This window comes from Podarcis pityusensis, assembly GCF_964106645.2.
Source record: "Podarcis pityusensis genome assembly, chromosome: 2".
In the NCBI taxonomy this organism is placed as follows: Eukaryota; Metazoa; Chordata; class Lepidosauria; order Squamata; family Lacertidae; genus Podarcis; species Podarcis pityusensis.
The window spans coordinates 100728122-100751549 of NC_138029.1; the positions used below are offsets into that span (position 1 = coordinate 100728122).

Genomic DNA, 23428 nt, shown 5'->3' on the forward strand with positions numbered 1-23428 from the left:
ATCCACAAGCACTCCTTGAAATCACAAAAACATGAATAATTTCATTAATATGGTTCAAAGCTGTGACATAAAATTAGCTCTAAGACTAAAAACAAAACTTTGCAAAACGTGTTTGAAGTATTTTGAGCCAGGCATTAAAACCCATCAGTTATTTACAGATGAAAGAAGCTCCAAGTGTCCTGGAACAATCAGAGTGAGAAATGCCAAAATCTGATTTCATCCATGTCCACATGTTCCTTTGAACTTGTAATTCAGAGAATTGGTCAGTGTATTGAACTAATTATCATGCTTAACGCTTGCCAATTTTGATGGCTGTGATCCTTTCTTGGTAAGAAGGGGATGAAGGGAAAAGGGGGGGAAAGGCAGGAAAAGGTGTAGTCATCTGTGAGGGGGATTTGGGAATAGTACACGTGAAAGGATATTATCGCATATACAAACATACAAAAACACATATAATTATACTGATGGAGTGCCAGAATGAGGTCATTTTTGTGCAGGTTATGCAACATTAACAGTACTCTTCCCATTAATTCTCGTAGAAGACATTGCCTTTCGCAGAATGCAAATTTTAAATCAATCTCTTTAAGCAATAACTTTGCAGTTAAAGAAGGTCCAGCCGCTCTCACAGTACAGATTTAGACCTTGTACTCAACAATGATACTTGAAACCATACTACTATTATTCAAGCAGAGATACATTGAAATAAGACACATTAAAACAGGGATGAAATTAATGGGGATGAAAATATAATAATAATTATTATTTATTAGTTTTACCCCACCCAACTGGCTGGGTTTTCCCAGCCACTCTGGGAGGCTTCCAACAAAATATTAAACATACAATAAAACATCAAACATTAAAAACTTCCCTAAACAGGGCTGCCTTAGGAGTCTTCTAAAAGTCAGATAGTTCTTTATGTCCTTGACATCTGATGGGAGGATGTTCCACAGGGCGGGCACCGCTACCGAGAAGGCCCTCTGCCTGATTCCCTGTAACTTTGCTTCTCACAGTGAGGGAACCGCCAGAAGGCCCTCGGCGCTGGATCTCAGTGTCCGGGCTGAACTGTTTTAGACAGTCTAACTGTTTTAGACAGGACTAACATTGGTTAAGAAAATGAAATATTTAGGGGTTAACATGACTGCTAAAAATGTGAATTTATTTAAGGATAATTATGAAAAATGTTGGATTGAAGTGAAAAGGGATTTAGAAATATGGACAAATTTGAAGTTATCATTGTTAGGCCGAATTGCTGTGATAAAAAATGAATGTGCTGCCAAGGATGTTGTTTTTGTTTCAAACATTGCAAATTTTGGATAAGATGGAGTGTTTCAAGAAGTGGCAGAAAGATATTTCCAGATTTGTTTGGCAGGGCAAGAAGCCTCAAATAAAATTTAAGATACTAACTGATGCCAAAGAAAGAGGTGGATTTGCCCTGCCAGACCTTAAACTTTATTATGAATCGGCTGCTTTTTGCTGGCTGAGAGAATGGCTGCTTCTTGAAAGCACTGATGTGTTGGATCTAGAAGGTTTCAATAATGTATTCGGTTGGCATGCATACTTGTGGTACGATAAGGTAAAAGCACATAAAGCGTTTAAAAATCATATTGTTAGAAAAGCATTGTTTAATGTCTGGATAAGATATAAGGATTTGTTAGAAAAGAAAACCCCAAGATGGTTGTCACCAATGGAAGCGAAGGCACAGAAAAAACTCAATATGGAGGCCAAATGGCCGAAATATTGGGAAATTCTGGAACAAGATGGAGACAGATTAAAATTGCAGAGCTTTGAAAAATAGAGTGCGAGATTGGCTCCATTATTATCAAATAATGGAGGCATACAATCTGGACAAAAAAGTTGGTTTCCAGGTGGAAAAATCAAAATTGGAAACAGAATTGTTAGATCCAAAAATCAAGAATTTGTCAAGAATGTATAACTTGCTGTTGAAATGGAACACTCAGGATGAAATGGTGAAATCAGCTATGATTAAATGGGCACAAGATGTTGGACATAACATAATGATGGCTGACTGGGAACAGTTATGGACCACAGGTATGAAATTCACGGCATGTAATGTCCTAAGAGAAAATTTAATGAAAATGATTTATAGGTGGTACATGACACCAGTCAAGCTTGCAAAAATTTATCATTTGCCCGATAATAAATGTTGGAAATGTAATGAGACTGAAGGTACATTCTTTCACCTTTGGTGGACATGCCCAAAGATTAAGACATTCTGGGAGATGATCTATAACGAAATGAAAAAGGTATTTAAATATACCTTTCTGAAGAAACCAGAGGCCTTTCTCCTGGGCATGGTTGGACAATTGGTGTCAAAGAAGGATAGAACTTTTTTTATGTATGCAACAACAGCAGCAAGAATACTCATCGCGAAGTATTGGAAGACACAAGATTTACCCACCCGGGAAGAATGGCAGATGAAGTTGATGGACTATATGGAATTGGCGGAAATGACTGGCAGAATCCGAGACCAGGGAGAAGAGTCGGTGGAAGAAGACTGGAAAAAGTTTAAAGACTATTTACAGAAATACTGTAAAATTAATGAATGTTAGGAAAATGTTGGAATGAAGTTATACGGCTTTAGTAGAAATGTTATAAGGAATTAGGTATAAATAGATTAATAGAGTATTAAAGGGAAAAATAAGGTTAGAATGTGTTAAGATAATTAAAGGATAGAAAGCAGAGGAAGATGGAAAGGAATTGCTGAAACAATTAACAGAAGTGGAATACAAAAAGGAAGGTGTTAGGAGGTCATTGACATAAGTGAATGAAAGATAAGATATTGAAACTGTTTGATGTGTTTTAAACTGTTTTTGTTTTGTTTTGTTAGTTTGATGTGTTAGTGTGATGTATCTGAAGGAGCGTCTCCACCCCCATCGTTCTACCCGGACACTGAGGTCCAGCACCGAGGGCCTTCTGGCGCTTCCCTCACTGCGAGAAGCCAAGTTACAGGGAACCAGGCAGAGGGCCTTCTCGGTAGTGGCGCCTTCCCTGTGGAACACCCTCCCACCAGATGTCAAAGAGAACAACAACTACCAGGCTTTTAGAAGACATCTGAAGGCAGCCCTGTTTCGGGAAGCTTTTAATGTTTGATGTATTATAGTATTTTAATATTCTTTTGGAAGCCGCCCAGAGTTGCCGGGGAAGCCCAGCCAGATGGGCGGGGTATAAATAATAAATTATTATTATTATTATTATTATTATTATTATTATTATTATTACTGTTTTTGTATTGTATTGTATTGTTTAATTTTTTTGTAGTGTTTAAATTGTTGCAAAAGTAATAAATATTATTTAAAAAAAAACCCCCCAAAAAACAGTCTACTTTCGTGCCTGAAAGTGCCCTAGAATCCAATTACTTTCATTGCTTGGTCAAATCCTATACAGTGGTACCTCGGGTTACAGACGCTTCAGGTTACAGACTCTGCTAACCCAGAAATAGTACCTCGGGTTAAGAACTTTGCTTCAGGATGAGAACAGAAATCACGCAGCGGCAACGGGAGGCCCCATTAGCTAAAGTGGTACCTCAGGTTAAGAACAGTTTCAGGTTAAGAATGGACCTCTGGAACGAATTAAGTTCTTAACCCGAGGTACCAATGTAGAGTTATGCTGGCGAGCACAAAGGAGACAGGAACGTTATGAAGTGACTGTCTAAAACAGTTGATCTATTGAAGCTTTCCAACATCCCCGGCAGGTAGCCATGCCTGTATTTAACAGGTAGCTATGGGTGACTAAGAATTCCTTGCAGACAAGCAAGCACACCGGTTGAGGAAAGATTAGGCCACCTTATCCCTTCTCTACTAGCCCACTTGAGTTTCATGCTAGCCACAAGGAAGGAAAGACTCTCTATAACCATGATGGAAATCCTGCAGACTGGTAGAAGACTGGGGGATTGCTTCATACACTTCCATCATTCTGTGTAATACAAAAACTGCTTGTTTTGTATTTAGTGGCCTGCTAAGAGGGTGGCGCTGTGGGTTAAACCACAGAGCCTAGGACTTGCTGATCAGAAGGTCGGCGGTTCGAATCCCCGCGACGGGTGAGCTCCCATTGCTCGGTCCCTGCTCCTGCCAACCTAGCAGTTTGAAAGCACATCAAAGTGCAAGTAGATAAATAGGTACCGCTCCGGCAGGAAGGTAAACGGCGTTTCCATGCGCTGCTCTGGTTCGCCAGAAGCGGCTTAGTCATGCTGGCCACATGACCCGGAAGCTGCACGCCAGCTCCCTCGGCCAATAAAGCGAGATGAGCGCCGCAACCCCAGACTCGGTCACGACTAGACCTAATGGTCAGGGGTCCCTTTACCCTTTACCTTTAAGAGGCAAGAAGCAGGCATTTCCATGCTGGTCACAGGGGAGGGGGCTTCCCCTTGTCCTCAGTGGGCATGGTATTGCAGGATAGTACTTTTTTTTTTTTTTTTGCAGGGTTGTAACTTCTGTGGACTTAGTAAGTTTCTCATGAGTTGTCACTTGTAGTTTTTAACTATCTCCACTGATTAATGAACCAGATGAATCAGATGAGGCTATTCAGTCTAGATCAGCCTTTTTCAACTTTGGGTCCCCATATACCAGCCTTAAATATCCTTTAAATATGACTGGCAAGTGTAAGTTTTGTGGGGGGTTTTAAGGGTGCTTGAAATTAATTTTCAGGTGAAAATCAGCAGGTGTTAAGATTACTTTTGAGGAGAACTGGCCAGACTACTTGAGTAACATATGCAACTGGTTTCACACAAATTAGCAGCTTCTGAAACACCACCACTTTCAAAACATACTTTTAAAAGTCACCTAAAAGATTTTTTAAAATCAGTATTTAGCAATTAATTGGCTTCTTAACGTTCGCAAAACCTACTCAAGGTTGCACCGGGGATGGGGTGACCAGTTTCAAGGGAATTGTTGCTCATTGAATTTTTTTTTTAGTGATTATTCTGAAAGACAACCTCAATTGCTCTACAGCTTCAACTACAGCTGGAGACAACTGAAAATCCACTTTACGGGAGGGGGCGAAGCTCACAAGGTTTTATGGTTGCCATATTTCAAACAGTGAAAATCCGGACAAAACAGCTGTTGAGCGCTTTTTTTTTTTTAAGCAGACTAAAAATAAAATCATTTTTCAGCAGACTAAAGGTGGCCCTCACTATCAAATTCATAGCCACCAAAGGCTATGACAAACCTTTTGTTTCTGAAGCATCCCAATTTGTTTTTGGTTTTTTTTAGATCATCTGATTTGGGATTACTATCTAAATGGTATTTCAAAAGTGAGGCAAGAACTAAAGATTTGGAAGACTCTTTTACCCGCTTCCCATGAAAATTCAGCTGTTTGAAAACCAATCTGATAAATCATAGTAATCCACATCTTGCTTGGTTTCTTTATTTCTAAAGCCCTCAGTCAAGAAAACCACAGTGAGTTTGATATGGAGTTCTCTTCTACGAAAAGTAAAGCGAAGGATAAAGTAGCTTGAACAGGTTTCTCCAATGTGAAGATAAAGACCTTGTGTGGTTTAAGCACCTCCAAACAATGCAGACATCAGGCACCCTCTAGAGTATTGTTAAGGAATTGTCACTCAACCCTACTTCGTTTTCTTCTTCTTGTTTTTAGTGCAATGAGACCCCACGACTGAAAAGCCTTCAAATTGGCTTTACAATTAAAAATACAAAATTGTTGCCTTTAGCAAACAGAGCTAAATTTTTCTACGTTGAATAAACCTCCACCTTCAAAAAGAACTAGTCCAAGCAAATAATTTAGGCACACTACAGATTGAATACAGAATTCACGGCTTGGCTTAAAAGTCGAGGCAGTGGGCATTTTACAAAGGAGGCATCAATATATGGAAGAGCACATACAGTCATACCTCGAGTTGCGTTTGCTTCACGTTGCATTTTTTCAGGTTATGAACGCGGCAAACTCAGAAGTGTTTACTTCCGGGTTCGCTGCTTCGTGCATGTGCAGGAGCGATCTCTCACGTCACGTGCACAAGCGGAGCTCTACTTACGAACTTTTCAGGGTGCGAACGGCACCCCGGAAAGGATCGCGGCCGTAAGTAGAGGTACCACTGTACTTAGCTCATCAAATGGTTCCCAAATCTCCAGTTGAAATATCTCATTAAACAGAGCTGGGAACGAGGAGTAGTAGACTCTATTGGGGTCATACCTTTTCCTTTTCCTGGTCAGTGATAATGGCAACAGCTGTCCCAGTGTAGCCAAAGGTTCTTCTAGATTGCTTCTAAACTAGAGACTGAAACCCAGATGAATCTTTCTTCAGGCTCTGGTTTAGAAGCTAAACTGCAGTCACAGCTATTCAGACATCATTATATTAAATAGTTATTTCTAACCTGGAAAGGAAGTCAATTCACACAGGGAGGAGGAGGAGGGAGGGAGCAGTTTGTGTCCCAGTTGAGACACAACAATACCTATTTAAGGGAAGCTTCTGACAGTGTATTTAGATTCCAAATCTGCCTCTTCAATCCACCCATCACCTCCACATTCCTCTCTCAGTGTTGTGATAGCCGGTCTAAATTCCTTGGAAACCCAAAAAAATGCTGGTTGCTTGACAGAGAGTCTAAGGTCCCGATCCTTGGTGCATGGAGCAAGTGAGTATGCCTGCAGAGATAACTTAAATCTGAACGGAAGGAAGAAAATGGGAAGCTTTCCACCAACTTAAATCAAGAGCAAACATTGCTCCATGAAAGAAAATTCCTTTTTAAATCCCACGTATTAAGAACTCCTTGTGAACATGAAAAAGATGGTGTCACACGGCTGATCTTACTGAAAACGAAAACTTTGCCTCTCGGCACAGGAGGGAAAATGTTTTGCACCAGAGGTAGAGAATCTGTTGTTGGACTACAACTCCTGTCAGCCCTGACCACATGCTATGCTGGCTGGGACTGATGGGAACTGTAGTCCAACAACATCCAAAGGCCACAAACCGTCCTCCCCATTTCATGCAGTTATTTAAATTGTGGCACAATTCATGGGTGACATCAACATCATGTTAGCCTTTTGATAAACGGAAATCAAGTTTCGGTGGTTCCAGTGTTTTTTCAGGTCAGTCATGTTCTTATAGGCACTTGTAACCCTATGAGGGGCTAAATTTGCAGTGATGAAATCTACCATACTATACAGTGATACCTCGGGTTAAGAACTTAATTCGTTCTGGAGGTCCGTTCTTAACCTGAAACTGTTCTTAACCTGAGGTACCACATTAGCTAATGGGGCCTCCCGCTGCCACCACACAATTTCTGTTCTCATCCTGAAGCAAAGTTCTTAACCCAAGGTACTATTTCTGGGTTAGCGGAGACTGTAACCTGAAGCATCTGTAACCTAAGGTACCACTGTATTAGAAGCTGCTTTTCCAAAGTTTTCATGTTTGAAGCTAATGTTATGTATGAAATAGAGCATGTGACTCTGAATCCTAGGGTTGTGGGTTTGAGCCCCAAGTTGGGGTTGGACTAGATGACCCTAGTGGTCCCTTCCAGCTCTACAATTCTATGATTCCACAAAATGAGCCCAAAGCCAAAGTGGCACTGCACTGTTTGCCTTCGGGTCTTTGCACACATGCAACTCATATAAAACATAGTTATACAGCCAAAAGATTGAGTGGAGTGGCGGCCCAGCAAACCTATGTTGCCATTTCTTTCTTTGGTTGTGTAGGGGGACAAGTTTAGGGGCCCAGCAGTTGCAGAGAAAGTCCTGATACAGGCAACCTGTTCAATATGGAGAGGTATATTTAAAGTGCAACATGAGCCCAGTTCTCGTTTCATGGCCCATCTGCATATGCTTACTATAGAATTCCACCGCACGTGTTGATCACAGCAGTTGCAAACACTGCATCTGAAAGATATTAAGTTGTAATAATCCTCCAGTGTTTCCTATTTGGTTCAGCCCTTGAGTAGCAGATGAATAAAAATCAAAGCCAGCCCGGAGCAAGCTATCATAGCTCACATCACTTTAGGAAAAGATTTTTCTTCCAAGGATTGTACCTGCTCTTCTGTCACTCCGGAACAGGCATAGGCAAACTCAGCCCCCCCAGATGTTTTGGGACTACAATTCCCATCATCCTTGACCACTGGTCCTGTTAGCTAGGGATGATGGGAGTTGTAGTCCCAAAACATCCAGAGGGCCGAGTTTGCCTATGCCTGCTCCAGAACCACAGACCCAAAGGAAAGCGGATTATTTTCGTCTGGTGCCTTCCCTACTCGGTCATACTTAAATTCCAATTAACAAAAAAACCTTCTGGATTAACGTGTTGTGCTAAGGTCACCAACATTTTTAGGCCTGTGGGTGCATTTCGACTTTGATGCAAGTGCTGCGGACACCGCCTTTTGGTTCCTTCCCTCCCACCTTACCAGATCACACGCCCCCACCCAACCCCCCGGGACACAGAAAGAGAAAGTGCATGTTGACACACATACTTTGGTTTTCCAAACAACCCAGTCAGAACCAATTGAATGAATATGAGCTTGGAAAAGCACAGAGAGTTGAAAGAGGAAATGGGGGGAAAGAATCACTCTTCCAACTTCTTTCTGCAGCTTTACATACTTCCAGGGGGGGGGGTACAGACAGTAACCACCCTCACCATTTCGTGACCAAGGGGACAGTGAGTGGGTGGGGGCATGTGGAGCATTTGACCCAGGGGCAAAGTTAGACCTGGTATGAGGTGGGGGTGGGAAAACAGCTCAGTAAGCCCGCAATACATTTTAGTCTTTTCACTGCATTTCTGGAAAAAAATTAAATCTTCTAAGTCACGGTGGGGGGGGGGGGAGAAGGATCCTGAGAAGGCTTATTGCAGATTCGCAGCAATGAAGAAAGCAATTTAAATAATGCAAGATGTGTTAGCGTTAATTGCATTATTACTATGCAGAATAAATCATTACACCTAAACCACGGTGAAAGCTGCAGTTGCGTAAAGGGCTAGTTTCAATGCTAAGTTTTCATTCATTATAATGTCCATTTCAGACATCTGTTAAAAGAATGTTAGCTTCAGAGGAAAAAAGAAAAGTCTAAGGAGAATTTAGGATCGGAGAGGGCTTCCCTCCTTTACCGCCCCCTTTTTCCCATGAACTAAATGTAATGGAATTTTAACAGATGTTCTCCTTGGTCATAGTTAATAAAATGAATTCTCCAGAAATGGAAAAGCCTGGCTCAGCTTACTAGGATAAACTTTCAGCAGAGGAGCTATAGATGTCATCACCAAACTGCAAGATCATGAATGCACAATTCCCTGTACAATTGGCTTTATCAGTATGCTCACACTTTGCACAAGATCTACCCCACACATCGATTTGCTTTCGCAGTCCTGCAAATTCAGGCAAAGCTGTGTCAAAATCCTTCACTTCTGTTGTAAGCAGTTGGGTTCCCAATGCCTACAGCACCATCATAAAGCACCCATTCTTCCCGATCTCCATTAACTAAACTTCATTTCTGCACTGCTGCATTTGCATAGGATTGGTTAAGCAGCGGCCAAAAGATCATATTTTAGAACGCTTAGGTGTAATTTTCTCGCCTTGTCATCTTCCAGGTTTTAATCTTGCTGCTACAGAAACCTGGAGAAAATGTTATCGGCAGGCTCAGAGACATAAAAATAGATAAATAAATTGAATTACATGCAATGGGAGCTGTATATGTGCTGCCAAAGACAGCATCACCACGTTCCCTCTCCCGGTTTTGGTAACACCTACAAAATTGCACCACGTAGCTCAAGGTCAACCTTGTGGCAAGGTCTCCACCTCCATGACACTTCACTGGCTGCCATTGGCTGGGCTGCAGTGACATCATGCTGGATTTTGTTTCTCCTCAGATAAACAGGGACAGGAAAAAGAGGAGAAGTGTGTGGTTCCTGCCACATCTAGTTATGAAACTAGTGCACAAAAAGAACAGTGAAGTATCTAACAGTTCACAGCATGTTTCCCATCCAGTGCAGAAATCCCTGGGCAACGTGTATATGTGTGTGTGTGTATAATTGTGTGCACACAACTGTTTTCGTTCCCTGGTAAAAGAGTGCCGTTTTGACACACAAAGCTGGAGTTAAATTTAAGAGAAGCTGGTCATTCACAATTTGTTTCAATCTAAAGTGAAGGTGAATCTCATTCAACCATAATTTGTTATTCATTCTATTAAGGTAGATGTTCAAGCTGTGGGGTGAGGGGAGCAATATATCGACTGAAAATGGCTCTGAAGGACCTTTTGTGAATTCGCATAATGGAAAGGGCCCCAACAAAGTGTCGCCATTTTGAGCACCCAAGAGTTTTTCTCGGCAGGGTCACATACGTAACTGTGCTAAGAGACCCAACCAGAAATTAATTACCAACCTGACACATATCAAAAAACATATTTATTTTTTTTGAGAGAAAATAACATCCAGTAGCAGCCGTGCGTTTTATCTATCAGTTAGTATGCCAAAAAATAATAATAATAAATCAGTATTCTTTGGCAGTTGCATTTTATTCATTTATTCAGAACCCCTCAGAGAAATCAAAAAGCCTTGTTGCCCTTTTTCTTTTCTTTTCCTTGCCTGAAACCAGATGAAATCGCAACAAGTAACATGTGCTTAGTGAGGCAGAAAATAAGTACAGGATGAAGATATAGTGGGGCTTACGTTTGAGAAAAGCAGGTGTCACCTCTTCAAACAAATAACTCTTCCCCTCCCCCCCGACACACAGAGAGGTACGAGAACAAAGAAACCCTCATCACCATTCCCCACTACCTAGAGCTAGACTAAGTGTGGGATTTCTTATTGTTATGTGATAGTATTTACACAGGACATGGAGCTCCTGTTGTTTTGTTTGAAACCTGAGGTGGTCTGTACGTGCACAGAAGAAAGCATTTAAAGCAGGGGTAGGCCCAGTGAGGCCCTCCCAAATGTTGTTGGACTACAATTCCCATAATCCCCAGTCAATGTGACCATTGGGCTCAGGGAGGGGGTAGGTTGTAGTCCAGCAATTTCTGGTGGGCACCATGTTGCCTACCCTTGCTTTAAAGGAATAAATAAACTTTGGAAGGAAAGCTTGCAAACTGGCGCTTCAGACAACATTATAAACTGTGTGCTGGTTGAAGAATCGGGAGCTTGCTCAAGTTGTTGTTATTCCGTTTTATTTTTCATTAATGCAATATTATGGCCCCATTCTTCAAAAAAAATGCAGGGAGAAAAAGAAGGGATAGGGAGGAAACAACTTTTGAGATTAGGGGAAGCGTAGCTCAATTGTTAGAGCGTGAAACTCTTAACCCCAGGATCATGGGTTTGAGTCCCATGTTGGACAAAAAGAAGATGATGATGATTTTGGATTTGATATCCCGCTTTATCACTACCCAAAGGAGTCTCAAAGTGGCTAACATTCTCCTTTCCCTTCCTCCCCCACAACAAACACTCTGTGAGGTGAGTGGGGCTGAGAGACTTCAAGGAAGTGTGGCTGGCCCAAGGTCACCCAGCAGCTGCATGTGGAGGAGCGGAGACGCGAACCCAGTTCACCAGATTACGAGTCTACCGCTCTTAACCACTACACCACACTGGCACTGCAAGGGGTTGGACTAGATAAGACTCACAGTCCCTTCCAACTCTATAATTCTATTATACTGGTGCTATGCTCCTTCTCTTCTTCCAGATTGCCAACCTGCTGCCTGAATCTCCACACAGTGCGTAGTTAAATTATGGCGCTCACTCCCACAGAAGCCACCCAGGTGGCTTTCAAAGAGGATTAGACAAATTCAAGGGGCAGAGGGCTACCGATTGCTACTAGCCACAATGGCTAGACTCTGCGTCCATGGCTGGAGGGGAAAAAATAATTCTGAATATCAATAGTTGGAAGCCACAGGAGGATGTTCTTGTGTTTGGGTCCCGCTTGCGGATCTCGCGGACTGGATAAGCCATTGGACTGTTCCAGCAGGTTATTGCTATGTAAGGTTTTAAAATTTGTCCCAGATGCCAAGCCAACTTCTTACAAGCACGCTGTTCTCGCATGCTCCCACGGGCCTGTGTGTTTTGCTTCTTATTCACCTACGACATTACGAAGCATCACCAGCGAGTGCCTGACACGACATCAACAGTACCTGAGGGAGAGTTCGCCCTGGAAGAATGCGGCAGCTTCCAAAGTAACAAGGAGCCCAGATAAAAGGAAAATGCAGTAGATCATCCTGGAGATTACCATAGTCTCTAACAAAGATGGGAGCCGATGTTCGTATTGTTGTTTTTAATCGTACTAAAGGGGCTCACGGCACAATGGCGAGAGGCGCCATTTGAGGCACAGGAGCCCCTCCGCTGTCCTTTAGTAGCAGCCGCTCTATCGAGCTGCAGAACGGGAGAGTAAAGAAACATGGTCACTGCCTCACCTCTGCTGAGAGACCAGCAGCCTTTGGATCTGCCCCAACCTTCACCCTCAGGCAATCTGAACTGAACCCAGCTGGTCATTATAAGAACGATGGGTGGTCCTCAGTGCCAGTCCTATGCGGAGCAGACCCATTGAATGGAATAGAAATACATGCCCTTGGGTGGCCTGTAGTTCAGACAGTAAGATGATTCATGGAAGAGTAGGCTCTCCATGGCAGATGGTTACCTTCTCCCTTGGCTGTTGGAAGCGACATTCCTCTGAATACCAGTTTCTGGGAATCACAAGTAGGGAGAGTGCCACTGCACTCAAATGGCCTGCTTGCAAGCTTCCCACAGGCATCTAGCTGGCCACTGTGAGAGTAGGACGCTGGACCAGATGGGCCATGGGCCTGATCCAGCATAGGCTCTCCATTTAAATCTAACTGACTCTTTCTCCCTATGAGATGGAAGTTTAAAGGAGGCATTGTCCGAGAGGGCCAGGTAAAGGGAAGCACGAGTGAGAACTGCTTACAAAATTTCATCGTTTCCATTTCAGTTGTATTACTACCATAACACATCTGGAGAAAAAGAAATAACTGAAGGAAATCCAAAAGACATAGATCATTTTAAAAGGGGAGGGGGGAAACGTGTTACCTCTCTTAATACTGTGCTTTTATAACCTCGGTAGAGTCCCAGAATACCCTGCGAATAAACAAAAGAAAACTTCAGCGATTGGGAATTATGTTAGCAAAGACTGCAATTTACGGATGATTACATGGCAGGTATTACAGCTTTACTAAGCGTAATGCTCAGGCTTCCAGCAAATTGACAATATTGATTATAAACACACTATAGGTTGTCTCCCTACTTTACCAACATGGGAAGGCTTTATCCCCACTTTCAAAACTTGCTTAACGGCTACTAAAAAATAATCAGTCGCAGTGGCACATCAAAAGGATAATACATTGTATTCTTAAGTTAGAAGAATGGGAAGGCATAGAAATATGTCAACACATTCTTGCCATGCATAGCTGGTATCTAGAGCCATCAGGTATTCCAAATGCACACAAACAGAGAAAGGGAGTCTTTGAGGCTGGTGGACAGCCAAACATTTAATGAATAACCCTTAATATTTTACAGCTTTGGGTCATGCCCACTCTGAAGAGCAATCAATTTTATTTGTTGTTCCAACCATCATGGTCATTTCAACCACCACCAAAAAGAAATACATGCCCTATATACGCTATACAGAATGCAAATAGATACACCATTAAAAAACAGAGTTAACCAATTTATGCATATATATATTAAAACACAGACCGACACAAATAAGTTTCTATATCACACTACCGATCAAACTTTGCAGTCCACCTATTATCTTTGATTAACGCTCTTCTCAGTTTCTGCTCTGCAGCAACAAATCCTGCAACATTAAGGTAGCAAACTTATCTGTGCCAGGCAACAAATATGTGATCGCCACTTGGTTGTCCACATCAGGCATCTTACACAATAATTCCAGGCCCACTCTGAAGAAAAAAAGGCTCACAGAAGAGTGCCAGAATACTTTGTGTGCATTGTACAGATCTGGTCCACTGGTGTTCTTACAACACCAGCTTCCTGTTGGTATGACTTCTTACTTCCATGTCGTCGTCAATCCAGCCTCCTGCAGAACTGGCCAAGGGAGATCCTAGGAACACATCCACACCAAGGTGGATATGTCAAGACAGAAGACGATGAGAGCCAAGTCGAGCTGCTTCATTGCTCTGGACACATCACAGGCCTATCCATACTTCTTCACATGATCTGCTTTGACTTATTTGCTGGTCTTTTGAGGCTTCTTGGTGATCTGTTTGGTCATCCTCCAGTTTCATCCAAAATTCAGTGGATGTACACAGGCTAAATCCTTGCCCGTGACAATTCTAAAAACACACACCCAAAAAACTCCTCTTAGAAGACTCTCTGGGCCGGGCATAGGCAAACTCGGCCCTAAAGATGTTTTGGGACTACAACTCCCATCATCCCTGAACACTGGTCCTGTTAGCTAGGTATGATGGGAGTTGTAGTCCCGAAACATCTGGAGGGCCGAGTTTGCCTATGCCTGCTCTGGGCCATTCAATGAAGCTGAATGTTGGAATATTCAGAACTTGCAAAACAAGGCACTTAAATAGTGCCTAGCTAAACTGCTCCATCGCTGTGTCAGTTTATTTACTGTAGGCCAATTTTTGTGACTTCCACACCCCACAAGTAGTCACTCCTTTGACTACAGTGCAACAATGTAAACCTCCCAATCTGCACACCCTAACCCAGAACAACTACTTTCTCAACTCGCCATTTTACACTTTTGAACGGGGGCTACTTTTAACAAAATGGCAATATGATCCCTGGTTTTTTTTCTGCAGACTGCTGGGTAAGAGACCAACAGGGAGTTTGAATATCTGGTCCAGAAGGACTTTGGGAATCATTAACGTTCTGGAGCATACAGTAACATCTTTCCGTTCTCAAGGAATTAGCAGCTCAGAGGCTCTCCTTAACTAAAAACTGCTCTTTGGTTTATTTATCCACTGCCACTCATGCATATTTGTGCTTTACAGAGTAGAAAGATGCCAGGTCCCTGCCCTGAGGAGCTTACAAAACTCAAATCTGACACATGGGAAAGCACAGTATAAGGAGATAGAAGTGGAGGCAGGGGTAAGCACAGGAATAATATATTATTGCTTCAGTTCATACCTCTTTGCATACAGTATTGGAAAGGATCCGTAAGGTACTGGAAGAAGGAGAAACTTGTGCTCTCTGTTTCACAACTTCAGAGGGAACCCGTATTAGGCAAGCGACCTGCAAAAGCAACATAAACTTGAGTAAGAAGTCGAGAGAGTTCAACCTGCTTCTAGATGCCGTTTTGTTAACCAGAGACCCTTTCTTGTTAAAAAAGGAAAAACAAGGTATGATTTATGTCTTTCCAAACAGCCTCAAGAAGCATTTTATGTCTTTCTGCCAAGCATTCCATCCATCCATAAAGCCAATATGCTGGATTTGGAGAAAAGAATTAATTGGTTTTGTTTAAAGAGAAAGGCAGGCAGGCAGGCAGCAAGTATGCATCCTTCTAATATTAGCAAGTACTTGGGAAGCTCTGACAGCTCAACATGGACACACTTCCATTTCCTGAGAAGAACACAGGCAGGCAATGCCATCTAGTGACCAACAGAGAGCAACTTTAATCAAACTTATAGCCTCAAAATGTGTGAGGGTATGAGGACACCCTCGTCTCAAATATATTCTGTAATTCATCAATGCAGAGTATATATCACACAGAAGTAATCTGTACTGAATTATTCCTCCAGCTGTAAATAAGCCCTTTTACCAACTATAACAATTAAGACCAAGACGATATTACCAAGGGGCTAAATTTGCCTGCATGTTGCTCAATTTGTTCCTGATATTGTCTCTAAATTTGTTCCTAATATTGCACAATTGCCTGGAAGGCTCCTTCTGAAGGAAAATATATTTACCACGACTCCTATCGTGGGTTAGTATCGCAGGAGGAGTTTCAAAGCTGAAAGCTTTGAGCTGGATCCTCACAAGCAAAACAGCTAGACTCCCTGTTAAACAAATACTATTCCAGGACAACCTGGAATTAACTTTGTTTAATAATGTCCTCTCCCTTCAATCCTGTCCTGCCTTGCAAACATGCTGCCCAATCCAATGTATTTTTACTCAGAGGCCTGTAATGGTGCCTATTCCCATGTCCAAAGAACTTTAGGCCCGTACAGTGGGCCCATTTTGAATTCTGAGAGAGTGCCAGCGGTGACAGTCACAAAACTGATGCTATAAGGGGAACAGCACAACACAAAATGCCTGCCAAGGGCAGTACAGTATATAACACAAAATGCTAGACACAGCCATCCCCAAACCACCTCATGCTTACCATCTCTGGCTGATTCTGTTGTGGAGATCACACAATAATGCAATTTGCTGTCTAATAGCATGCAGTACTGGGAAAAATATACAAGGTGGTCACACCACAATCGTTTTCAATCAATAGCTGTCAACTTTTCCCTTTTCTTGCGGGGAATCCTATTCGGAATAAGGGAATTTCCCTTAAAAAAAGGGAAACATTGATAGCGATGTCTCAATCCGCATATATCGCTTAGAAGTTACCTGCACATTTCGCCCCATAGCTTTCTTCCTAGGAGGGCTAGAGACTTGTTTTCTTTTTTTAATGAAAGCTCAGGCTTTGGGGCAGCAGCCCAGAAAGAGCACCAGTGAAAGCTGGGGGGGGGGGCGTGCCATAGCCCCTGTGATGCCAGAGTGGCAACAGAGAGTGTAAGACCTAAGGACCATGCCGCAATACTGATCAGTACTGATCAGGGCTTTTTCTAACAGAAAAGTCTTTCACTAAGAAGGGCAGAGCCAAAGCTCAATGGTACAGCATCTGCTTGGGGTGCAGAAGGCCCCAATCAATCCCTACCATCTCAAGGTAGGGCACTCTCTGAAACCCCAGAAAGCTGTTGCCAGTCATGGCTTCCCAAACTTGGGACTCCAGCTGATTTTGGACTACAATTCCCATCATCCCTAGCTAGTGGGGCCAGTGGTCAGGGGTGATGGGAACTGTAGTCCAAAAACAGCTGGAGACTCAAGCTGGGGAAACCCTGGTGTAAGCAATACTGAGCTACATGGACCAATGGTATGACTTGGCATAAGGTAGTTTCTTATGTTCCTATCTTCCAATGGGATGCAGGTGGCGCTGTGGTCTAAACCACAGAGCCTAGGGCTTGCTAATCAGAAAGTCAGCGGTTCAAATCCCTGTGATGGGGTGAGCTCCCGTTGCTCGGTCCCTGCTCCTGCCAACCTAGCAGTTCGAAAGCATGTCAAGTGCAAGTAGATAAATAGGTACCACTCCAGTGGGAAGGTAAATGGCGTTTCCATGTGCTGCTCTGGTTCACCAGAATTGGCTTAGTCATGCTGGCCACATGACCCGGAAGCTGTACGCCGGCTCCCTCGGCCAATAAAGCGAGATGAGCGGCGCAACCCCAGAGTCGTCCACGACTGGACCTAATGGTCAGGGGTACCTTTACCTTATCTCCCAATAGATCAGCCAGACCTGAAGAACTCAGATCCAATTGATTCATCTCTCTCTCTCTCTCTCTCTCTCTCTCTCACACACACACACACACACACACACACACATTTTACAGAAGATATCAGATATTCTTTTATACATTTAACATTGACATTGACTTTCCTCCCTCCCTTTCTACGGTTACATAACATCTCTTCTTTTTTTCCTGCATTTCCAACATTAAAAACTAATTTCAATTAATCTCTTACATTTAAAATTTCAACATCGCCATCTGCACGTGTTTATATCAGTCCTGCTAAAGTTTTAAGCTGTTTACAATAGTTCTTTAAATATTTAATAAATGATCCCCACTCTTGATTAAAAATTCTCTCTTCTTGATTTCTTAATCCTCCAGTAAGTTTCATCATTTCTGCATATTCAAGTAGTTTTTGCTGCCAGTTCTCTTTGTTTGGAGCTGATTCTTCTTTCCACCTTTGGGCAATCACTATGGATTCCCCCCCGCCCCCCTTGACTGAGATGTTTCAGATACATGTGTGTTTTGTTTTGTTTTTTTAAAAAAAAGCATTTTTCTTTTTTTTTTAAGTTTGCACAACAGCATACATTAGTTAAAGGCCATAGATTGTTTCATCAGCCAAAGGCCTGGCTGTAGAGGAATGTTTGTGCCTGGCGCCTGAATTTATTTAATGAAGTCGACAGGTAAGCCTACCTGGGAAAGCATTCCACACACAAAATGTTACCATAGGGCTGGAACCAAAACTCAACTCTATTTCCTGCTCAAAACTGAACTCATGTTCATGTCCCACTAGGACTAGTTCCCATTTCGCATGAGATCGTTGCAGTATCAAAAGTTTTAGAAACAATGCCTAAGTAGCTTACACCAAGTTGGTGGCCAACAAGGTGTAGGATCTGATTTCAGAGTCCAAGCTTTTTCAAAGTTACCTGTGAAATGAAATCAATTCATCAAGAGCCAGAGAGAGATGCGCGGATACCCAAATGTCATTCTAAAAAAAGGTACAAAGCCGTGTGAGCTCTTCAATCCCAGTGGTCAAAAACAACAAAATGACCCCAATATGACTGAGAAAATAAGAACCGTCAATGGTTTTTTGTAGTTTGGCATAAATATTTATAGAACTTCATGCTTCATAACACACCATGTCCTTATATTTAAGTTGTGGTGTGGTTCTTTTTAATGGTATTCCTTAATACTAGAGGGGGGGAAGACTTTAGAAATACTACAGATGAAAAACAATCTAACCTACCAAGGGGATTCAAGGCACCTACTGTGGCTTCCTGACTTCTGTGGCGCTGCAATCTTGGCATGAGAGGGGAAGCTACAAAGTAATGTGTCTCTCTCTATTTTCTCTCAGACACTTGCGGTGCCTTCCATTTTGTTTCATATTATACTTTGATGTCTTTTAGATTTGAATTTGAGCTACAAGGGAATTATTTCACTGCACAGGAACAAAAAGAGAGAGAGAGCGAAAGAGAAAAAGAGCGCAACACATTGTAGTGGTATGAAAGTTAATGTCATTCTGTTGTCAGGTTGGTTCTATATGGCACTCTTGTGCAGAGAGACAAGGGGGGGTTGTTGTTCCATCCTAGGCGGAAAGGTGACATTTTCACTTTACATCTGAACTTTGGACTTGCTGCGTTCTTCTTGCAAGCGCTTCTCAGAGACAGCCGACAGAGAGAAGCAGGCTTTGGTTTGCTTCCTCCTCGCAAGTTTGAAGTATGAAAAAGAAAAGGTCTCCTATTTGCTTTCAAGACACAGGGCAAAATGATAAAAAAGGGGCCTAACTCATTCCTCTCCCACTAATCTCGCACGTGAAAACTTCCACAATTAAAAGGGGGTGTGGAAATCAGCCATCTGTATGATACAAATTGTTTTCTTAACCATTCTTTGCAAATGGAGGCCATTGATCTCCAGTCACGGAAAAATGAATTCAGTCACTGAAAAGGGTTCTGGGAAGCCATTTTCCGCTAAAGCAAAGACAGACCCTCGCTGTGCTTTTCACCATGCACAGAACAAATTATTGTTTCTTGCTGCTTTCTGTCAAGCCCCTGTATGCCATTTATAGCTGCTTGGCTCCACCGTAAACGTGTACATCTTGCCCTCGCGGGGCAGAAAAGTGTGCAGGCTTTTTTTAAAAAACAGGGATAAAAAGTAATAAAGACTTTTTAGCTGAAGTTCCAAACCTAGTACTACAGCAACAAATGTAGTTTCTCTTTTCATTCAGCAGAGCAGGCTTGTCCTGTAGCTTGTTCATTTTGCTAATGAGTCAATGGGATGCTTACGTCATGAGTGACCCTGATTCTCTGCTTCTCTCTTCCCCCTGACCCCAGCTCTCTCTCTCTCTCTCACACACACACACACAGGCCTCATTTAGCTTTAACTTGAAAGCACTCTTCAGCAGTTGCATTGCATTTAAAGTAAACCAGTGGGGTCTGTGCAGATGAACTCACTAACTCGGCCCCCATCAGCATCCTGATTGCCTCATGGGCGAAGTTTATCTCCCAGAAATCTCTGGATTCAAGTCATTTAGCCTAGCATCCGGCCACAGTGGCCAGCCTGAAGCTTCTGGGAAACCCGCTGCAAGGCTTGAAGAGTACAGTGGTACCTCAGGTTACATACGCTTCAGGTTACAGACTCCGCTAACCCAGAAATAGTACCTCGGGTGAAGAACTTTGCTTCAGGATGAGAACAGAAATCATGCTCCGGCGGCGCGGCGGCAGCAGGAGGCCCCATTAGCTAAAGTGGTGCTTCAGGTTAAGAACAGTTTCAGATTAAGTACGGACCTCTGGAACGAATTAAGTACTTAACCTGAGGTACCACTCTGTGTGTGTGTGTGTGTGTGTGTGTGTGAGAGAGAGAGAGAGAGAGAGAGAGAGAGAGAGAGAGAGAGACCTGAGCCTGCAGCTGAGAGGGTTGGGAAAAAGAAAATTTGACATCAAACAAGGAGTCCCTGCTCTAACTTGTTTCAAGGGAGCATGAGGTTTCTGCATGAAACTGATTTGCCCTCCTGGAAGGGGGTCTGGGGGCACAATTGAACTAGAACAACTTTTGCCACAACCTGAAAGGTAACCCCAAGGTTAGATTACTGCAATGCGTTATAAGTAGGGCTGCCTCTGAAGACGGTTTGGAAACATCAGCTAGTACAGAATTCAGCAGCCAGAATGAGGCAAGACAGTCTCAGCATATTACACTGATCCTGGTCCAACCGCACTGGCTACCAATTCGTTTCCGGGCCCAATTCAAAGTGCTGGTTTTGACCTACAAAGCCATAAACAGCTCAGGACTGCAATACCTCAAGGACCGGCTCTTTCCATATTAACCTACTGGGACCCTGAGAGAGCGGCCCAGAACCAGAGGCAGAAGTGGAGGCTGGAGAGGAGAGGAGGCAGGCTGCTGAAGAAGCCTGGGAGTCTCCCCTCCGACTGCAGCCAGGGACTCAGCTACACTGTCATAATAATACGTTTTGAACGTGTTATAAACATGCAACACCAGATGGTGCCAGAGAGCAAAAATGAATTTATATGGATTTTTACACAGGCTCCCCCCCCCCCCTTTTGTTGTAACGATTTAACTTCTGACTTATTTATAGCGTTTTTACACTGTGTCTATATCCACTCCAGCTCACCTCTCCCTGGTCTCCCAGAACACGAAGTGGAATGAAGAGGGTAGAGCAAAGAGAGACAAAATGAAGGAGTCTCAGGTTGGTGGGAAGGACCCAGAAGAAGAGGAGACTTAGGGAACGGTGGGAAGGCAGGGACCTTCAGTCCTCGCAACTGCCTCACTGGGGCAAGACCTACTGGGAACAGTTGCTGTGATCACTTGGCCTCTGCTGGTCTGGTTTCTCTGAACGAAGAGTTAACTGCAGAGTTGTCATAAGCCCCTCCCCCCCCCACTCAACTGCAGCCTGTTCCAACCAGAAACAAGGAGAATGAACTGTATTTGCTTTGTAATTTGCATTAAACCAGTTTGGAGGTTTTTTTTTTTTTAATAAAAAAAATTATTTTATTTTTTTAAATCGCACTAAACAGAAACCAAGCTGCTATTACTGTCTCTGAAATCGATCGTTCTATTTCATCACTGCAGCCAACAGCAGCTGATAAGGGTTACGGTCTCTAATTTGATCTAACCACGTAGCTATCGCCACATCTTCCAGCAGTGAAACACTTATCAATTATGAATTCAATGATGTATTGCGTGAGAAAGTTTCCCCTTTTGCTTTTGCCATTCCTGAATCTACTGAACACGCATGTATGGATTCCTGGAGGACGCAGAAGTACCAACTCATTTCAAATACTATTTGGAGGAAAGTAACAAGCTAGAAAAGGAAAGCATATTTGCTTTTCGGAGCCGAAACATTTGTTCACGTGTCAGAAATTGTTAATTAGGACTCATCCTTTTCCTGAAATGGGGATATGCTTTAAATACACAGGATTCAATAAGTGTACCGATACTGCCATCTAGTGCTCAAGACTGCACTGCTATCCGTTTAAAACAGATTACAGAATTCAGTAACATCAGAAGAACATAACTTTGGTTTGTTTTAAAAAAACGGCCTTCAGTAAATACACACTTCAGCGGTTTGTGGCTCTAGATCAGTTGTGATTTGTGTTGTAATGATATAAACATTCCTCAAGATCACTCGCCTTTATGCGACATGAAGAAAAGAAACATTGGCCTACTTTACAGCGTTGTTGTAAGGATTATGGATATGGGAACTGTTCCAAACACTTAAAATGTGTACTATACAAATGCCTGTAAAGTATAATTGCAGCTTCCAGTGAAGACAAACAAAGATTTAGGAATTCATCTGGTGGTGCAGGGGGGCAAGGAGGATAGGTATTGCATGTACAAACAGTGAACTCCTTATCTATTTTATTTTATTTTTAAGATGTTATATGCAGCCTAACTACCCACAGAAAATGGACGCGGGTGGCGCTGTGGGTTAAACCACAGAGCCTAGGACTTGCCGATCAGAAGGTCGGCGGTTTGAATCCCCGTGACGGGGTGAGCTCCTGTTGCTTGGTCCCTGCTCCTGCCCACCTAGCAGTTCGAAAGCACAAAGTGCAAGTAGATAAATAGGTACCGCTCCGGTGGGAAGGTAAACGGCATTTCCGTGCGCTGCTCTGGTTCACCAGAAGCGGCTTAGCCATGCTGGCCACATGACCCGGAAGCTGTACGCCAGCTCCCTCGGACAATAAAGCAAGATGAGCGCCGCAACCCCAGAGTCATCTGCGACTAGACCGAATGGTCAGGGGTCCCTTTACCCACAGAAAAGGGAATAGAATTTCATCATAAAACAAAGCACTTTCTTAAAATGCCTGCTGGAATAAGAAAGTCTTGGTCGCGTGCCTGAAGTTCAGCAAGGAGGGTGCCTGTCTAACCTCAGGTGGAAGGGAGTTCCACAGGCTTCGGCCAGCTACACTAAATGCACAGCATCTAGTAGCTGTGAGCCTGAGCCACAGGGGACTACCACCAGCAACTCTCCCAAGTATCTCAGTGATCAAGCGGCCCTTGCGATATTCTGGGCCCACATTGTTAAAGGCCTCGGAAATTAATGCAAGGACTTTGAACCTGGCCTGGAAACATGGGTGGGCAGTCAGTGCAAGCTTTAAAGCGCTGTGTTAGCAGCAGGCTGTCCAGCTGCAGCGTTCTGTACCAACTGAAACTTCCAGAGTTTCAAGGGTGGAAGCGCAGCCTTTCTATGAGTACGGATCCTTATGTAGCTGAAATGGTCAAGGGAACACACAGATATCAGGAGGCAAGATTTAGAATCCAAACCCACCAGAACAAGAAGCTCAGCGGGGACTGAGCGTGCCCTGTGGTGACAGGACGTTGACGGGAAGGGGGGAGAGACCAAGAGGGGGTGGAAGATAGCATCCAGAAATGTACAAGGCTGCAGCTATGAGCAGAAGCATCCCACCCTGCAGTATTCTGTCCCAGGTTCCACTTGTTCATGTTACAACGACATTTTTTAAAGTTTTATTTCATGTTTTAATGTGTTGCAAAGTGCTTTAAGATTTTTTCCCTTT

General features: G+C 43.1%; 1 protein-coding gene across 5 annotated transcripts in view; it reads right to left on the reverse strand.

The window, feature by feature from the left end:
- SLC25A26 (solute carrier family 25 member 26) overlaps positions 1–23428 on the reverse strand; it is a 123425-nt gene that overhangs the window by 81684 nt on the left and 18313 nt on the right. For 4 of the 5 annotated variants that reach the window (XR_013983005.1, XM_080995906.1, XM_080995905.1 and 1 more), the window contains exons 4-5: positions 15037–15141; positions 12964–13011 (exon numbers count right to left, since the gene is read on the reverse strand). Coding sequence is in view for 4 of the 5 variants with exons in the window: in XM_080995906.1 (XP_080852032.1) it covers positions 12964–13011; positions 15037–15141 (153 nt within the window). In the remaining variant the exon portion in view is untranslated. The remainder of the gene's footprint in view (positions 1–12963; positions 13012–15036; positions 15142–23428) is intronic. The other variant, XM_080995907.1, reaches the window with a different exon arrangement.